This window comes from Athene noctua, chromosome 8 (genome assembly GCF_965140245.1).
Source record: "Athene noctua chromosome 8, bAthNoc1.hap1.1, whole genome shotgun sequence".
NCBI classification, from domain to species: Eukaryota; Metazoa; Chordata; class Aves; order Strigiformes; family Strigidae; genus Athene; species Athene noctua.
This window is the reverse complement of record NC_134044.1, coordinates 11,424,339-11,445,098: the sequence shown is the minus strand read 5'-3', so window position 1 is coordinate 11,445,098 and position 20,760 is coordinate 11,424,339. Positions and strand designations below refer to the sequence as shown.

At 37.1% G+C, this 20,760-nt stretch overlaps 1 protein-coding gene across 1 annotated transcript in view; it reads right to left on the bottom strand.

Moving 5' to 3' along the window:
* Positions 1 to 19,231, bottom strand: part of RHBDD1 (rhomboid domain containing 1) — a 51,925-nt gene extending 32,694 nt beyond the window's left edge. The window contains exons 1-3 of the mRNA XM_074911953.1: positions 19,141 to 19,231; positions 11,786 to 12,304; positions 8,061 to 8,193 (exon numbers count right to left, since the gene is read on the bottom strand). Of these exons, the coding sequence (XP_074768054.1) occupies positions 8,061 to 8,193; positions 11,786 to 12,218 (566 nt within the window). The 5' untranslated portion in view covers positions 12,219 to 12,304; positions 19,141 to 19,231. The remainder of the gene's footprint in view (positions 1 to 8,060; positions 8,194 to 11,785; positions 12,305 to 19,140) is intronic.
* Between the last annotated feature and the right edge of the window lie 1,529 nt (positions 19,232 to 20,760).

Below are 20,760 nucleotides of genomic sequence, written 5' to 3'. Positions count from 1 at the left end.
TTAAACATTAAGATTTCCTACTGTATGTAATTACAAATAACTCAGTTCACTGTATTTACACTGGTTGTCCAACGATTCAAGTAATATGAGCTTTTCTGCATTCATAAAGCAGAAATGAAACCTCTGTTCAACATAAAAAGAGATTTAAACATTAAGCTTTTTACATTCCAGTCAGAAATCTGAAAGAGTTACACATATGATAGCATATGCACTCATGACAATACAACTTCCAGGCATCAGTGGTAAAAATATGTAAGAAAATGCATGTGTCACTAGAGGGAGATAAAGATCAAATCTAAATTCACTCTTTTGACACCACTTAACCACAAACTCATATTCTGCTATGTAGAGCTGCAGTTCTCTCCATAAGTAACCAACCACAAACTCATATTCTGCTATGTAGAGCTGCAGTTCTCTCCATAAGTAACCAACAATTTTCTTAAGAGTAACACATAAATGCTGATGTGAAAATGTATAGGTAAGAGGTAGTTACCAAAATAAAGTATCTACAAGAAACTAATTTTCCAAACAGATTTTTCTGGAACAGATTTTCCAAATTTGTGAAAAAAACATGACTGACTTGGAAAATGTCTGTACACAGAAAACAAACTACTTCAAGATGCCTTACTCTAGAAATCACCAACATAAGATTGATTCACCTATATTCCTGGCAGTGTTTTAAACAAATTTTATGCTCATTTTGATTTATCTGAGCACTGTTCCACAAAACCAAAAAATGAAGGTTTTTGCTTGAAATACAGTGAAGCTGTATATTTATACAGTATGAATAATCAAAACCCTTCAACTTAAAGTCTTTAGAGGGATAATTTCCACTTCATGTCTATCGAATAGGTTAACATGCTAGATGCCTACACACTATTGACTGTTTAATTATGAATTATATTAAAGGAGTAGAAATTTAGAATGAAAACATTTAAATGGGGTTTTCTAAATGAGACCAATAACAGATACACTGGCACACATATATACTATCACTGACATGCAGAAAATTAGTACATTTGATGAATCACATCAAATTTTCACCATATGCTATCATAAAATTGAGTGTGATCAACAGTAGCACCTTGCTACTTGTAATTACTACGGAAAAGCAATTCTAGAGAGTATAAAAAGACAGCTTCCCTTATATTAATGAAATGCTTAATGTTACAGCCAAGTTAAGCAAATACCACTTCATTTTAGAACATGCTGTATTGTTAATTTACTCAAATAATAACTTAATACTTTTTTTTTTGCTAATGCTTGGCATCATTTATAGTATGGAAAACATCTGAGATTTTCCAAATGCAACAAAAATATACAGATAAAATGTAACTTTACCAAGAAAAAACCCCCCACAAACCAGCAGTTTTATTAAAAACTTTTAACACTGTCAAAGCAAATGAAAACAATATAACTATGCAGCAAAATTCTGAAGTAGTTAACTTAAGTCTCTTCCCAGCTGTTTTGAGGATGGGTAAGGTTCCAGAAGACTCTAAGGCAATTTCTATACCCATTCTTATACAGGGAAAAGGGGGGGGGGGGGGGGGGGGGGGGGATAGAAAAGGAGGACATTAGTCAGAGAACTACAGACTAATCAGTATCTTCTGTTCTCAGATAAAACTATTTGTTCAACAATTACTAGGACACATAATTTGTGGATACAAGCAAGGTGAGAACACCAGAAGCAGAAAACAGATTTGACAAATCATGTCAAATCAACCAAAATTCCTTCTCTGATAGGCCAACAAGCCTCATGGAAAAGGAGGATTAGCACATGTCACATGCTGAAAGCACTATCTCACAGCATTTGTCATAAAGAAGGCTTAAAAACCTTAAACTCCAAAACTACACTATGCAGATCCTCAAATGGCTGGTAAACCTGACTTAATACTTATCAGTGATTCATTATCAAACTTGGGATATGAATCAAGTGAATTTTTGCAGGAGTCTATTCCAAATATTATTTACAAATGACAAACTAAGAGAAGGTGTAAGGGTCACTGGAGATGGCATTACAATTTAAAGCAACCTTGACAAAATGAAGTAGTGTTTGGAAAAAATAGGGTGCAATTCAATAAAGACAAATATGGAATTCTGAACACACCACAGAAATTATCAACTATACAAACAGGCTAGAAGTGACTGGCTAGCAGGAGAGCCTCAGGATGGGACCTGGGGCACACAGTGAATTAATTATACAATAAAGCAAATCAACATGTCAGACCACTATAGAAAATCAAGTATTTTACTGGAAATATGCAAACAGGAGCACTATCTGGAAGTAAAATGAAGTAGCCTTCCCCTCTACTCAGCAATGGTCTCAGCTGAAGAACTGAGCCTACGTTTTGCATACTGCACAAAAGGAAGAGGAACAAAAAAATGGAGAGCCTACAAAACAACTTCTGAGAAAAGACTGAAAGGATCACAACCACTTAAGTCATTGAAGAATTCTCTCACAGATACAGTAATCAAAATATGGAAAAGATTGTCACAAATAGGAATGAATACACTCTCCACATTCTCTATCCATAGATAGGGATTAATGCACATAAGTCACAGAAAGAGATTTAAAGACACCGAAGTAGAAGAACAGACTGCCTGGAGAAACTGGGAGGTGTCCATCCAGATGAGGCAGAGGCCTCCCAGACCCCGTTGGGCTCAGGGCCCATTCTCTCCCATGTTTGCCCCCACTTTGCAAGTGAAAAGGAGAGGGCTACTAAGACTCTGCAAGGAGCAATCAGAGTTTATTATAGTGATGGTCTTTAAAAGTGCATTAGACTAAACATTGATAAGTATAAATTTTATATATACACACTTATATATAAACATGTTTATATAAAAACATATACACATTTGTCCTTCTGAAGTTACCACTCAGAGCATTTGTTCTGAGATCAGATTCACTCAGCTCCTCTATAATCATTCTTGTTTTATAAAAAAAGTAGACTAGAATTATTCAATTTAAGTAAATTACATGAAATAACTGTTTTACACACGCAATTAATGTTCTTCTATCCACATGCCTTCGTCTAAAGAGAATACTCATATTTAGAATGAAATTAACTTAAATATATTTGAACAACTAATCCTGAATAATACTTCAATTGTCACTCTTCCTGAGATTTTACTGCATTTTACAGTGAACTTTAATTTTCAGTAGGTTGCCTTTTTAGAAAATTTGTATAATGGATTTCTTGCTTATGAGGCTGTCTCAGTTTTATCTGTAGGCATTAATGGGAAAATTACAATTGTTTTCACAAGGTAGGATTATATGCAAAATTTAGAACCAAATGCTATGGAATTTGGCTGAAATTAATGAACAGTTTGCAAAAAAGCACAAGGTGTGTGAAGAATGTTTAAGTACATATTACCAAGGTTCCTTTCACTTGTATTATAAATTTCACTCTTCTTTCTTCTCTAGTCCATAAGACTGAGGTTACTCCTATTTTCTGCTTTTTATAATAAAATATAATTCTGGATAATTTTTTTAAACTCTTATAATATCAGTGATACCAGCAACCTCCATTATCAACTGATTGCACAATAGGATTTTTACACTATTCATAAGAACAGCAATGACTTGACTGGAATGTATACTTTACTAGCTAAAAAACTGCTGTTTTTTTCAGTTAGACTAATGAGGAAGCATTCTTGTGATTGCAATGTAAACTACTGCCTTTTTTCCTGCTGGTTAATAAAGAAAAATTGATAGGTTTTTTTCCACAGTGCAGTTTTCACTTTCTCTAATAAAAGCTGAACCTTGAAAGGGAATAAAAACAGGGTTCTTGACTTTTTAAATTGCATGTTTTTTCTCTAAACGTCAATGAGCTTTATCAATATTAACCAATGTTCTCCTTGGTACCAAGAAACTCAAATGATGTCTCGTTTAACTTTTTGTTTGAAAATGTAGATCTCCCCAGAGATTGTATTTATCTCAACCATTCACTTCATACTAATGATAATTATGCAATACATCCAGATACTGTTTCCTAAAGACATTTCCCATCAAGGCAATGTGCACATTACTTCAGAAAAATCTTCTAAACAGAATGAATTATACTCTCATTTGGCTGTGTAATTTCTATGAAAACTGGTACAACTAGAGGGAAAAGCATTTGGACTGCATTTGCTTTTCATGTATGAGATTCTGAACCAATGTTTAAAAGCCTCTCAGTATCAATTTGTACATTAATGTTTTTACACTATCCTTACAATGAATTCAAATAAATTCCTTACTGTTGGTGAATTTATGCTGAATTGTTTAATTCTGTGGTGTCAGTGACCTGACTCAACAAATGAAAACAGAACAAGAAAGTCTACACCTATCACTTAACTTCCATAACTTCTAACAGCAAACCCCAGTCTGGCAGGCATTATTATTTACCCATGCAATTCCACCAGAGAACAATGCCACTTATTTAGCAACAGAAGGATGTCTTTAGCTTAATCCATTGCTGCATTCTTTTGTGAAAATATCTTATATACCTGAATGAAAATTAAACCAAATTAAATGATTGCATAAGTAAAAGTCAACTTGTTTTACACAGCCCTATACAGGAAAATGCCATTCCTTCTTTAAATGGAAATAGGAAACTTGTTAGTAATTTTGTAACACACTGGGAAAATGGCATCAAAAAGTCAAATTTTACCAAAAAACAAAAGGCTATAAAATGGTTCTCATCACATATTGCCATTCTTGACAAACCTGGAGAGTTTTTGGTTGATCAGTTTGTTCCTGACAAAACAGTTCTCATCAATAAAAAGCAGAATAAACAGACAGTAAATCTCACTAATAACGAGTGGTATTCTTAAGCAGTAACAAGTGAGAAATTTAAAAAAGCAGATGAAATCGGAAAAGAGATACATACAAAGAATCTCATGAGGTAAAGTTTATTAGAGCTATGCAAAATGTTTGTATTCACACCAGACTCCATACCACAGTTAAGACTGAAAAGGGTAGAAGTCAAAATAATCAAGATTTAAAACCATATTTATCAAAATATATTCTTATATTTTCAAATATATATATGAATTAATTATTGTGGGGTTTGTTTTTGGTAAAGCTTTTTTGGTGTTTTGTGTTGTTTTTTGTTTATTAAATTAAAAGCTCGGTATTCCTATTATGTTTACCTGTTGTGACCATGATCTGCTTTGAGATTTTGACTTCCCACAGATCCAACCCAGGTGAAATGAATCAACAATTAACCAGCATTGTTGATTCGTTATATTTTACAACTGTACTACATTTTCAGTTGTCAGCTATGAATACTTATGACAGTGATCTGCATCTCTATTGCCAAATGTAGATCTATTGCTGTGCTCTTGTTCCTGTGTGGGATAGTTCTCGGTTCGTAAAGTCTTCTCTTTTTTTTAAGATGAAAAACTCTAATAAGCATCTTAAGTTGCCAAAAAAATTTAAAAAGTCAACAGAACTGGTTCAGATGAACACTTAACAATATAGTTTATTTAGAAAAAGCTATGAAAAAGAACTTGGAAACAAACTCACAGCTAGAACAAATTTAGAAAATAGAAAAAACTCAAGTAAGAAGAATTATACATTTTATGGATTGCATCATCCACTGATCTGGAAAATGTTTTCAGACACCTGAAAGCCAGTAACTATAAAACCTACAAAAACACAGGTCAAAAGGAGGCCTAGAGAAATGCCTAAGCAAGTTTTCAGAGATGCAGTGAGCTACAGAATGTTACACATCTTTGAGATCCTCTGAACTCCAGAATAGCAAGTCTCACTATTTCTGAAAAACTACAAAAAGAGCAGTTCTGGACAGTCACAATACCAAACCTCAGCACTGAAATGCTGAAAAAAATAACATCCTCTACTCTTCTCCACTCCTCGCTTTCCACTCTCCCACTATTTTCATTCTTTGTTACTTTTAACTTTCTGAAAAACAAGTTTGAAAAAAACTAACATCCACCTTCCAACTCCAAAGTGTCATCTTTGACAATCTGATAAATACTTATTTCAGAAACAACCTGAAAGACAAGCTTTTCCTTTAACAGTGAGTATAGGTAAAGTACTTTCATGCTAAAGGGCTAGATGACTTAATATACCACATGCCCAATTCTGGAAAATGCACAGAGATTAAACATAAAATAACTTTTCACAGGCCTGGTCTTCCATCAAAGGAATAATCCCAAGGATTGCTATACAAAGCCTACATCTCAACTTCCTTACTTTACAGAAGGCAAAGATTTGAAAGATATTACATGTCTTTTTATATTTCCCCATAACAAAAACATTAACGAGAAAGGAAAGAATTAACAGATGCCAGTAAAACCCTAAATCCTCTCCTAGCACAAAAATCAAAGTTTCCAGTAGCCTCAATATTACTTCTGATTCCTTCATTGGTTATGGATGCTCAGGTGATCCTGATACATCACTAAGGCAGGTCCAAATTTATTGCATGTCTTTCTGACTGGACAGAATTCTGCCCCAACTACTGACCTCTTCTCTATTCAAAACTAAATTATGCAACTTGATCCTCAAAGGGACACTATTTAATCAGATACTTCAAATATTACAACATGCCCTGAGCACGCAGATGAGCATGTAAGAGCAATGCTCTGAGAGCTATAATTTTCATGGTTCATTTCAAGGCAGTTGGCAGTTACTAATTAAACATGTTGTGTTCTGGGACATGAATTTCTGGAGATTACTACTTGTTTTCTATGGCCCCCATTACCACTTAAGTGCTGTGAAATTGTCCTAACTATCAATCTTGAATCTAACAATGTAGAAGTTCTTTAGACCAGGGAACAATCTAAGCTTCCATAAAATTATGAAAAGGTATGTTCTTTCTGGACCATCTATACACTTTCTACTCCAAAGACATTTCTGCAGTAAAGCAACTGAAAAATCAACAACTAAACTCAAGTTTTTCCTCTACCAGATACAGTACAATATGCTCATGGTATTACTTCATACATAATTTTCTTTCATTATTCTTTAATGGTAAAACAAAGAGTAGTATTAAACATATCACCAAACAAAAACTATGTTCAGCTAACATGACGATTTATATTTTCCAGAAGAATGTTTCTAATGCACTGAAAACTTGGGTTTTATACTTGTAGTAATGCCATGAAAGTGACCTCTCAGCTTACACTTAAAATTGCATTTGGAACAGCACACTCTGCAGTTCTTCTCTCTTTTAACCTAGGATTCCTAACTGTAGTCAATCAGGCAGTAAGTCAGTAAAATCTGTGTTTAACATAAGTAATATGTGAATTCTCATTCTGGTCTAGGAAATATTCTATCTGCTGTATCATAGTATCTGATTAGGAGTATGTCACAAAAAAGGGTTTGCTCCCGTTTATTTTTTTCATATTCCTGAAAAGTGGGAAATTGTATATAAACTGTGATTTGGTAGTTTGTAAGTTTGGTGTCTATACTTCACATATATTCTCCCATATGACTGACGGTTATAAAATATTACAAAAGAAAATTACAGATTTGCAACTAAAACTCCAGAAATCAACTGCCAAAGAGAAAGGCACTATTCTCACAGAGGTAGAGCCGGATGAACAGTGCTGGCAGAACTGAGCACACAGGAAATGGAGGAGGACGTTCAGCAAGACTGCAGAACAGTGAAATTGCATAAAATTTGCAGAATACTAAATTATAACTTTATCATAAATTAGAGGAGTGACTACAACAGATGAACAGAAGGCACTAAAACAGAAATAGTAAGCAAACAATGGAATGCAGTTTTGCTAATGAAGTCCTTGCCATTACAGTGTATTCGTTTGGTTACTTTGCTGAAAAGGCATGTCCCTTTTCCTTGTCAATAAACTTTTGTTATCTTCCCTCAAATACTGAATACCTTCTGGGCACAGTATTTCATGTTTTTATTTTGAAATGTGCTCAAAATAAAGGGTGTAAAGGAAAAAAGCAGACTGTAGCCTTAACACTTAATCATAGACTCAACACTCCATGTGGATACAAGCTAACACTACACATACTTCATAATACATGTCAAACTACTTCTGATAGCCCAAATTTCTTCCTATAATTTTGAAATATTAAACGCACTTACCCTGGGGAGATTAAATGAATAGCCACCAGCTCCACCCAACAAGCATATTTACTGGATATCTGCAATCCAAGGATGCTGCTGACTCTTCCTGGATTGTAATGGTTGTTAAGAACTTTCAAAGCAAACAAGACTCCTGCAAAACAGAAGAAATCACGTAAAGACAGAAGTAGTTGTGCCCAAATAATAAAGAAATGCAAACAACTTAACTACTAAAATTAAAGTACCATACAGTTTCACAGTACTATGAAGCACATTGTTGCATGCCAGAACAACAGCTCCAAGCTGTTTTTTCAGGGCTACTTTTCAGTGACTTAAAAAGGATTTTAAAAATTATGTTTGTGTAACAGCCAATTCTAAGTTGCTTTTTAATATGCCTACTCACTGTAGCTATTCAGGTATTCAAAACAATAAAAACAATTTTTAAATGGTAGTTCTAGTTGAAATAATTGACAAAACTATTGAACTCAAAAATATTCCCTGAGTTGAGAAAAGCCATTACTGAAAACAAGACAGATGTGTGAAGTTCAACAGTAAGCTCAAATTCTGAAATGAAAATCATCTTACATATACTCCAGAATCACTTGTTTCTGAAAAAAAGAGTAGATAAATCAACTTTAATCACAATAATCATTCATTTCTAATTGACTGCAACTGTTTTATCATGCGAGCAATAGCTAACATGACAGAATTAATTCACATAATTTATTGGAACTTTCAAAATGTTTTTGAAGAAGTTCCTCTCAAGAGAAAGCTCACACACGTCTGAAAAAAAAACCCCTGAAAAATCAAGAAGTACTAGATTTGACATGGAAAAGACAGAAGAGTTTAACATCAATACAAATGTACTAGATAAAATCAAGGAAAAGGCTCCCCTCCCCTTCTAACACCACAGAAAACAAGAGATAGCAAAATCCCTTAATCTATCCAGTGATGTAAATATTGTTATTCTACGACCAAATCCAAAGAAGTGCGTGTATGCACATACATACACGCTCATGCTATTTGCCGCTGATAAAACTGGACTTGTTCAGAAACTCTGAATTTACTAAAGAGGAAAAATATCTGATAGCAGCAGTGTAGTTTAGGAGCCATCTCCATCCAGTCCTCTTTTGGCTCACCAGAGCCATGTCTGCAGAGCTTCAATATTTTTCTTCTCTTTTTTTGTCTGGTCTGTATTGTCAGGTTCCATCCAGTGGTACAAGGTGCAGGTCTGTTTCATCCATTTAAAATAAAATTAAAAAAAAAAATCCAGGCATCCTAAAATCTTAAAACCTGTTAAAGTGAATATGCATACAGATTGGCTCTTAAAGAAATAATTATCAGGAAAACACTCATATTTTCTTCAACAGCTGTTCCATAGACATGCCACTTGCCCCAACTGAAGACAAATTACCTATGCTGAAGGTCACGTTGAAGAATATTGAAGGTTTAGAAAGATCAACTATGAAAACTAAATCTGTCCAAGCTACTTTCACCTGCTGCCTGAATAATGGTCAAATGCAGGTGCAAAAGGCTGCAGACCCGCATTTCCAAGCTTTGAATAGTCAAAAGATGCTGCAAAGGTAAGTGACACCAGAACAGGCTGCAATACTCAATGTGAGATCTGAACTATTTTACCATGCAGAACATGCAAATTAAAATCCAATTAGGTAATCCCTAAATGTACAAAAGTCAAGCTTTTTGTCCTCTGTACAAATGGTTTAGTAGATTAGAGGTTTATCCCACTCTTCTTAGTTCACAAAAAAAATCCCAAATATATGGTCCAGCTGATATTGTAGTATGGCTGACATGAGTCTCTTGTAAGGAATGAAATGGAGGCCCCATCTGGCCCATCACCACTGCTCTTCAGTAACTTGGTCCCTTTTGCCATAAAGCATGGAAAGCCATAAACCTGCATCACCTGGATAACTGTATCACTAAATCTAACTTCCCTTCTGTTGGTTCAAGGGAAGGGACATATAAATTACTAACTGGCTAACTGAGAAGCTAGAGACTAATCTGGTGAAAAAACCTTACAGTGAAATCCCAACACTACCCAATTACACAGTAGTATTGTATTTCCAGTTATAAAGAAGTTTCATCATAAATATTTGAAATATTCACCCTTCTCATTCCTAGTAAGAACTGGGTTGATACTAAGCTGTTTTAAGGCATGAACTAATAGGAACACAGAGGAAAAACCTCACATGAATGGTACATTATATAAGCAAATACCTGAAACAGATACTTCTTCACAATTTCTAAACTTCAACTTCTCATCCTACAGTCTAGGGTGATACAAGAGGTTCAAAAAGAAGCTTGATGGCAGCACCTCCCGGTTTTTCACAGAGCATATTACAGAGCACACTTCCCCCACAAATCACCCAACAATAGTTGGAATACCATATAAAAAGTAACCCTAGAAAGTCCAGCTGAGACTGGATGAGCACACATATTTCAGTCATTTTACCACTAATAATAAATATCCGGTGGGGTTCTGCAGTCACTGTTAGGGAACAGCAAGAGTGAGATGCTCCACAAAGCAAGTGTATGCCAGGGGAACAGAGAGGCAGGCAGGTGGCACCCTCCCCAGCAGGGGCCCAGCGCACAGGGCTGGCTGGTGACGGTCAGTGGGGCTGGTCAGGAGCTCAGATCACCAGGCACAGCCTCCTGACAAAGCAGGGCCAAAGGAAGGTAGGAAGTCAAGTCAGGGCCCAGGTCAGAGGAGCAATGGCCAGGCACAGATGCAACATAGCTCAGACAGGGACGATGTGGAGGGCTTAAGCTTAAAAGCAGCTGCTGAGCAATGAGGTAAAAGGTCCCCGGCGAGGCTTCCCTCAGCTGTCTCACACACCTCTTTTCCCACTAGTCTGAGGTGGGTCAAACCTACCCTGTATCAGAGCTATTCTCATCCATAGGCTGCCAAACCCCTCAGAAGAGGTTGCTCGCAGGGCCCCTGCAGCAGCCATAAAGGCCAATATGAGAGCTGGGCATGTCTTGGTACGAAAGGGTGGGTGACCAGAGAATATGTGACACTCCAAATGAGCAATGACCAGAATGTTCCAACTAGTACCGATTCGAGTACTACAAGGAACCCTCAGAGGTGCTGAAGCACCTTTCTCAGAGGTTGAAAAGAAGGACTTGCCTTCTAATGCTAGGTCCCAGTGACCGCAAGGAAAAAACCCTACATATCTGGAAGAGCAGTGCTACTTCTCCACCTGACTGGAGATTTTTTTAAAGAGGAGAAGTTGACTAACTTGAAAACTTTGATCTCTTAAATGAAAAGACCATTACTGAAAGGTGACCAAAATCAGGTGCTTGAATGTTTCTAGCAGAAGCAAATCTGGGGAGACTCTCTAAAGACAGGCATCACTAATTTGCAATTTGAAGATAAAAGTTTTAAAGTGATAGGCTTTTCTAGAACCCACCTAATAAGCATTACTGACATCAGAAAATTAAAAGCTTCAGCCTTCTAACGGTCACTGACACTAAACAGAAAACATAGTTCTACTGGAATGATGATATTTTTCATGTTCTCAGGTAAATACACTGCTGGTCACAGGAACATGAACTGAACCACTGAAAGTTCATACCTGGAGTACATGCTTTAAACTAAAAAAATAGGATAACTTTACTGACATAACCACATACATGCATATCCATTTTCTGCATTCAACAAATACTGTTATATAGTATCCATAAATATTAATTTTACATATGTAAATTGGACCAATTAAGTGCCTTACCTGAAAAACCTACAGCACAATGCATTTCATACAAAGGATCATCCAGAATTTTCACAAGCATGAATTCCAGCACCATATAAACAACTCCAATCAGCACTGAAAATACTGCAATGATATATGCAAACCATATGCTCTTAAGCTTTTTTTCCAGCATTATTCCCTTCCAAAGCATGGAAACCATATTGTAATATAAATGCCAGTCATCTGCATGGTGGACAGGAGAAAGCAGTAAACGCTGCCAGTTCTTTCTGTAGACGACTTCATTTACACTGATACACACTTCAGATAGGGGCCTCACAGGATTCAAAAAGAGAAAAATATTCAGTGCAAGTACCCCAAGGGTAACAGAAGGAATGTTCTGGAGTCCAACTTGAGAAATTTGATAAAGCAGCAAAAGCAGTCCAGCATTGACTCTTCCCTGCCTTCGCTGCATTATTTCTTCTTATTCAAAGAAATGTGAAGATTATTCCAATTTCTAGTCTTTTGTTTGAATTCAAAACCACAGAAGTTTTGGAAATTCTGAAAGAAAAAAGATAACTGCATTATTATTTATATACAGGGGTGTTTTTAAGCTCATCACTGTTTTGATTTTTTTTTAACACAGCAAATTCTTCAAGCTAATAGTTGAAACCTTTTTTTTAAAATCAGGACAAAAATTTCAATTAAAAAAAAATCACAACCTTTAAAATGAGATAAAATACAAGTAAAAGGGATTTACACACATAATCCAGACAAGCACTGTGAGAAAAAGGAATCTGCAACCTGTCTTTCATATCCCTGGACAGGCTTTACTTCATCTATAAAAATTCCTGGGTGTTCTAGACATGTTATCATTAATATCCCGATTCACTTAGAATTATTAAAATTTCAGGAAGGAAACCAGTTAAAAATTCTTCTCTAGAGTCCCGGTTTTCAGGCTTCCTACTTTTGCTATTTTCATGACCATTTTTCCAACTTTTACAAATATTCAGTACAATCTAAGAATGAAAATTAAAAGTTATCATTTCAAGAAGTAACAGACACACAGCTAAGTATTCCTAAGTGTAAGCTTTGAAAATTGTTGTTGTTTTCCTAGTGACTAGAAATCGAAGTTTAGTTTAAAAGTGAAGAAATCATATATAAGAACAGCACATAAAATTTCCAGTCAGTTATAGCAAAATATTCATCTCTGTCCTATTTATATCAAATAAAATGGAGGATTTAAAAGGATAATTATAGTTCTAGATCTAGCTAGAAATAGGGTTACTATGATAGAAACTGAGAAAGAGCATCAAGCTAAACTGTTCAATTTTAATTGGAGAATAAGGAGCACAAGGTACCGTGGAGTTTCTAGAGTGTGGAACCACCTGTGGAAGACAGGAAGAGACACTGAATTTCAAGTAGCTTCTGAGGGCTACCTCAAGTTGGTCAATACTGGTTTTAGTTCTCAAAACTCTTCAAGGTGGCACAACAACAGCACGCCCACTCTTCTCCACCTCTAGGATACCAGTTCTTTGCTAAAATATTGAAGATACATAATACTTTATTTCACACAAACATCAACTATGCAGTCAGCAAAATAAACCTACTCTTCAAAACTTTACTATCAGGTTTCAATATTTCCTGAAATATATACAAAATTCTAATCTCAACACCCCATGCACCTACTCTTACATTAGAAAATAGAATAAGTTGCTAATTTATTTTTTATTTAAATCCCTCTCCAATTCATCATATCAAATTTTTTTTCTCAAAACAGATGCTTGTTTATTTGATAAACAAGCAATAATAATTCTTCTGGAGGACAGCAGAAAAAAAAAATTACACCTTTATAAGGGGAAAGGGACAACAGCTCAAGATACAAAGTTTAATATTCCATGTTATGTTTATTAGGACTAAATTTCACATTTCTACAGACCACTCATATGCCTGCAAACATTTTACTAAATGTTTTTCTTTAAGTATTCAGAGTATCATTAATAATTTGATCAGGTTGCAGCACACAAAGTGAACACATGGAAAAAGAAGGAAATCACCTCTGAATTATGTTGTCCTACAACAGCAAAAGGAAGTATGAAACCTGCACAGGGTTGAACATCGAATAAGATCATCTAGGAGACAGACTACCTCCTCTACTTATAGCTGAGGGGAGCATATACTTCCATGCTAGTTCACACGTGCAATTAATTAATGCTACTTCTTACAGTTAAGTTTTTCTAGTCTCTGGATTTCTCTTTAAATTGCTTTTATGCTTATTATAGCACTTTAAGAGAAGGAAGAAAAACTCTAGTTCCTCAAAACAACTGTAGTAGAACCAAATGCAAGTAGACATATTTGCTACATTAAAAGGAAATATACTGCATTTTTTCCCATGGTCTAATCTCAGAGATGCTATATAACGTCTAAGTCTTGCGCAAAACAGCAGAAACACGCTTTATATCAGGGCTCTTGAACATGTGCCTTTTAAAGCCAGCTTCTAACCCTCACAATTTAACTTACAGAGACCACAGCTGTAGTCCCTACAAAGTTCAAATGAGCAAAGACCTCTTAAAGTGTAAATTGATTATTTTAGATGATAATTAACATTATTAGCCTTTGACTTTTTAATCTCAACATTACAAAAAAAAAAATACTTAATCAAAAGTTTAATCAATGTCATTCTTTTTTTCCATACTACATGCTCTGATACCAGGTACACCAACACGCCCAAACTGTTCTTACATATATCTGCCCAAACCCCTGACTTTTCTCATACCACTGACACAGCTACATTTTTTTCCACCACAAAACAGTTGACATAAAAAGTGCTAGAATTTAAGTCAACATCATTTAAACGCAAGTTATGTGGAAACCCCAAAATCCTGCCATACCACGTTGTTCAAACTGCCAAATACTACAGTCTTACTTTTTAACCTTATTTTTTAACACCCCCTTTTGATACACTTTAGTTTCTAGTTTAAATACTTTTAAAATACATGCACCTAGGAGAAAAAACCTGCATAAGCACGTATCTGTACAACAATCATGTAACAATACTGGGAATGGTTTACACCATGATTACAGTACTGCTATAAATCATTCCCATTACTGGGAGGAATCACAAATGTCAGCCAAGACACATTATGTGTTTGATTATAAAGGAAAAAGATATAAGAAAGAAAATAGGTATTTGAGAGCCTTCTGGAATGCAATTCACTTAAAATATATAGAGCTTTCAACTGTTTGAACATTCTTCCACAGCCTCTACTCTGTTTATTAAAAGCCTAGTAAGGCTTGAAACAATGAAACATTTATTCCTTTTTCTTTTTTGAAAGCATGCCACCCACTTCAAAATGTACAAATTTCCAGAACAGACTTGAAATGGACATTTGTCTTGCATCTAGGCTGCCACGTGTCTGCATTTTTGTCACCTACTCAAGATAAATGTCTGAACTAAACATTCTCGGAATTTGTTTGTTTGTTTTGTACTAACCAAGTGCAAAGCATTTAAACTTTTATTTTTGCTGTGACAACCCCCCTTGCTCACTTGGCAACCATACAATATTATGACTTCATATCACATGATTTTTCAGTAATAAGTATTTTAGTAAATACCAGTTAAAATGAAATGTTATACTGTCTTTTCCTGTAGCCGTAATTTGAAGTTAAAGACTCTCCCTGTACCCTTGCTTCCCGCCAAAACGGACAGAACTAACCTGAAATTTTATGTTTATGTGAAGCAAAATCCTGCTTATTGCCCTTCTCCTTAAAAACAAATAGCCCTGTGACGTAAATCTAGATTTTTATGAATAGATGGGGATGTGTAATCTCATTCTTACTGAGGGTGAATGCAGCCACAATCTACAGATTTTGCCATTATCTGCATGGCACATCCTGATACTCAGATCTGTCACCAACCTTCTCTCTAGACTGCTTTGTTCTTCTCATTGCTTTGCAAAAGTTATTTGTAATGGAGGCACTTTAGCACTGTATAACTCTTCACGGACAGAAGAAAATCCCAGGGTTACTCTTTCAGTTCAGATCGGGAGTATGATTTTGAACTGAACTTCTCCATTGCCCCCACTGACTTCACTGTGGTTCACAACGTGAAGTGGCCTGGGTGTGCGTGAACTCATCTCTTTTCAGATGAAACTAAGCCTGATGTGTTCCAGGAAAGAACCCTGGGCACTCCAGAAAAAAATTGGGCCTTCAGCCTACATGTCCAGATTAGAGCTAGACAAATGTAAAAACCACCTGAAAGAGGTAAAGGGTAAATATCAGATCCTGAGCATAAACCCTTTCACACACAGATAAACCAACAACAGGTCCACACTACTTGTCTATGAAGATAATCCCAGGGTACAAAGACTTACCCAAGTAAAGACTGAAACAGATACAGTGTTTTTAGGGCAAAAGAAGAGTTCTACAAAGGAGGTAGAAGCAAATTGTAAACCCTTCTACTATTGCCCTCAAACTTTGGAGAGGGGAGGAGGAAGGAAAGCATAACAAAAAAACAATGCAAGAAAAAACTCAAAAATTTGAAACATAATGAATTACCCTGTTTATTTTTAGTATGTATGCAAGGAGAAGGTCAACCACAAACTGTCAGTTAAAATATGCTTTGAAACGCATAGACAATTGCATAGTTCATAACAAAAGACAAAGTTCTGACATAATTATAAAATTAGAATGACTTCTGGATTAATGAAATGTGCCTTTAAAGGGCATAATGTGCTTCTATTCACAAAGGAATACTGAACTTTAAAATGAAAAAACACAACATTTTGTAATTTGGTATGAAAAGTCATACATCTGTAATACAAATGTTTTAAAATAACTTAAGTCCGTAACTACCTTGCTGAATGGAAACAATACAAAGTTAAATAACAACATAAAATGACTGCATAAAAGGCTACACCAGAAAGTGGTTTTTTTGTAATATGCTACGTTATTTTAAATGTCCTTCAAAGTTTTCTGTGAGAATAAGGAAGTTCTTCTGCCTCTTACATCTGCTTCAGCATGAAAATTGAAAATATTTTATAGTTCTTTAATCCTCTTAAGTACTACTGAAAATAAGACCTTAACAAAATAAGCTTTCAAGCTAACAACTTCAACTTAAAACTGAAAATTGCGTTCTGAAGGGTGTGACAATTACTATTCAGAATAAAATACAGACATATTAAATAATACATGCCAAGAATACTTTTGGATGCCTTATCCCAAAATAAACAAGAACTTTCAGAGGCAATAGAACGGACTAGGTCAAATCTTGCACTCTGCCTCACATCTTACATATGAACATCTGAGACACTAAGCATTTAGGATTCAGAATACTGCTACTTCATCTAAAAAGAAAAACACTTAAAGGCTGCAACCTATCCACCCTTCAGTTAAAATACAGAGCTATTCAAATTGTTTCATTGTAATTATTAACTTTAAATATCACTGGAAGCCCTGACAATTTCAGACTCATGACTTCACTAAAAAGAAAGAAATTTACTTAATATATTTATCATATTTAAATTTAATTCGAATCAATATACAGATCTAACCATCAGAACAAGCATCCACTGGAGTTTTCTTTAAGGCTTATCATTGTAAAGACCAATTATAGTCTCTGTTGTCATTTGCGACTACTAACATTATCTCTAAAATGTTCTTAAGATAACTATATTTTATCTATCTGCCTTCATTTCCTACATGGTATCCACTCCTAATTCAAAGTCTTCACATTATTCAGTGGGCTTCAATGACACTCAAGTCATAGCAAGCAACACTTCCTTAAGCCACACAAGGACACAGCATGTAGAGGCAACAAGATTCCTTAGGACACTCTTAGGGAAATACAAACTTGGAAGTTTTAATCCTAGCAGAGGTCAGTCTTATTGTCCAAACAGTCCTTCAGTTTGAAGGAGCTACTCCACCACCATGTACAGCTCTAATCAGCTGCACATTTGCTCTCTCACAACTTCCCTCAAAGCCAACTAAGTTGACTAAGCATGGACTGGAAGACTTATTCTGGAAATTACATGATGCATTTCAGCTTGACCCTCAAACTGATATGATGCATTGCAGACAATTTACACACTGGGCATGGTACAGCAGCCAGAATCTGAACAAAACCAGCAATTCCAAGTTGCAAGAAGAAAAACAAAAGGAAAAGTTCACTGCAGTTTGCAGGAGAAAGGACAGGAAGCTTACTTTCTAATGAAATCCTCCGTAAATAATGCTGGTTAAACAATTCACAAATATACACTTTCTAGTACTAGTGTTATGTTAACTCTTGTCAAGACCTCAAATCTCTCTGAATTAACAACGTTAATTCAGGAAGAATGATTGTGCTATCTCAGGAAATTAAACCAACTCAGGTATCATTAAATACATCTTATAAAACACCTGAATTACTTAAACTCAGTATTTACACAAACATGAGAAAGTTTACCAACTATATTTTAGATACATTGGTCACTAATTCCCCTTTAACACAAGTGCAAATTACTTGTAGGTTTAGGTTTCTGAGGGTTTTTTGCCATTTTATCCTCCTCACAAAAAAAGGATATAGTTCTGGTCAGAATTTTTTTTTTCTGCATCAGTTGATCATTTACATAATCTCTAAAAATACTGCTGTAGGGAAATGAGAGTAAAGAAAAATGTTGAAGCCACCTAACAAGGAGAAGCAGTTGCGTATTAAGGTGTCACTGCACATGAACTTCCTGCAGTTTAGTGATAAGACGGGCGTATCTGTGGTTTGGACTTTAGGAACCACCACTGCCACATTCCTGCCGTTTTTACACGTCACTCTGCTCCTTCAGGCACTGCTTCCTTCTACCGTCTCAAAAGCACTGCAGGAGCAAAGTCGTACAGAAACGGAAAATGGTGAGAGTTGTTACAAGTGTGAAATATTAGATATTTCTGACATATCTGAAACTCACTTAATTTCCACAAACTTTGCGCCGCCACTCTGCTTCCGGCAGCGAGGGGCGAGCTAAACTCGGCGGCAGGCAACTCCCGAGAGCTAACGGCTCCAGGGGAAGCCTTCCCTAGCCCGGGCGCCCCCACAGCGCTTCTGTTCCGGTGCACCGGACAGCCTCCGGCACAGGCCCGGGCTGCGCCCCTCACGCCCGCCCCGCCGCAGGGGCGGCTCCCGCCCTCCGCCGGAGAGCGGCGGACGCCGCGCGCCGGGGCCCTCACGCCGCCCCGCCAGCCCAAGCCCTATCGGCTCCACAACGGGCTCAGCGGGGACGGGCTGAAGGCGCCGGGGGGCCACGCCCGCCGGGAGAAGGCGGCCGTGCTGCCGCGGCGCTGACTGCCGCCGCCTCCCCGCCCGCGGCGGACGAAGGAACCAACCGCTCCGGCGGCGGCGGCGGCGCGCGCCCCCTCCCCGCCTCAGCACTCACGTTCTCCCGCGCGCCCAGCGGCGGCAGCAACAGCATTCCCGGGCCTCGCGCCACGTGACGCGGCCCGGCCGCCACTCCGCGCCGAGGGGCGGCTCGAGGCCCGCCCCGGTGTCGCCGCGGCCGCCCTCTGCCGGCGCGGGGGCAGCGGGAGGCCCTGGGCGCAGCGTGGCCCACGCCTCTCTGCCCTCCCGCCGCTCAGCAGCGCTCTACCCGGGAGGTGAGGCAGCTGCCGAGAAAGGAGAGTTACTACTGAGTTACTAGCCAGTTACTAGCCTTATCTGCACTGCAAGCAGGCGGGGGCGGTGTTGAGGCGAGCACAAATTAGCAAAGATAAGGGGGTGTTAAACAGCGGGCGGGAGCACGCCGGCTCCTAGGCAAAACCTGTCAGCGAGTATGTTCTTGTGAAACACCAGCTCCAGGTGATAAAAGGTGTCCAGCTTCCCAGCTGGGACTGTGCTTAGTCTAATAACGTCTGTGAAAATATCAGTTACTGGTATTACTTGCTATTAAAATGCATAATTAGGTTCCCTTTGAAAATGACTTACCTCACATGCAAAACAGTAACTAGTTCTGTAAGTTTAATAGTTCAACCGCTTACTTTTTTTCCAAGCATTGAAGGCAATTAGATGAACACGTTAGTCTCACATGTGTAGAGTACTAGTCACTGGTGTTAAGTATTATTCCCCAAATTTGATGCAGATCTCTAGCCTGCAAGCTTTGCTATTAATATTCAGTAGGGAATATATTGAGCAAATTATAAATGCCTAAAATAATAGGTTATCATATAAATGTTGGCAAGCTGATGGTGCAAATATGTGACTAGAAATGAATCATACAAAATCCATAGCCAAAGCTACATGTAAATGGCCCTATTTTGCCGTCATTTATGTGGCACTTAGGTTTCATAGAGCATCTTGGCAATTCATACAAGTATGTCATAGAATTTATAAGAAAATTGTATTCTGTCCTTCCAAAAACAGCACACAGCTCAGCAGACTGGCAGGCATGAAAGGGGCTGAATTCCTAGAAATAGGGTGGAGATCAAGTTAAAGGAGCAGACTTTGCCAAAACAAGCAACTTCAGCATAGTCTTCTCTTCCAAGAACGAACAGAAGCCAAAAGAGGAGGGCACATTCAGTGTGTGCCACCATTTAGACACGTTATCTTAAGCTCCTTAGTTTTAGCACATTTAGATCTGTTACCTCAATTAATGCTAATCATAATAATTCATAGAAATCACAGGATGTGGGAGTTATAAATGCTTAGACTGATAATAGATTTTCTATCATACATCAGGTTTTCTATAATTGGCACCATTTTCTGTAATAGCTTACTCCATTTTCATGCAATCATAATTTCAGTCCGTAATTCTTAAAGATGCAGTATTTATTGCCTGAGTACAGGTCCAGATCTTATTACTGGATGTACAAGTCCTGAGGTTTTTGTTCTCTTCTGGGACCTAGAAGATCTGGATTTCAATCCTAGTTCACTTCCTGGGTCAACCGGAGCAATCATTTATTAATATTTCATCTTTTCAGGTCCTTACTGATACAGCAGGGATAATAGCAGTCACAGGAGCAAGGGGAGACAGTAAATGTGTTCAGATACCATCATTAATGGG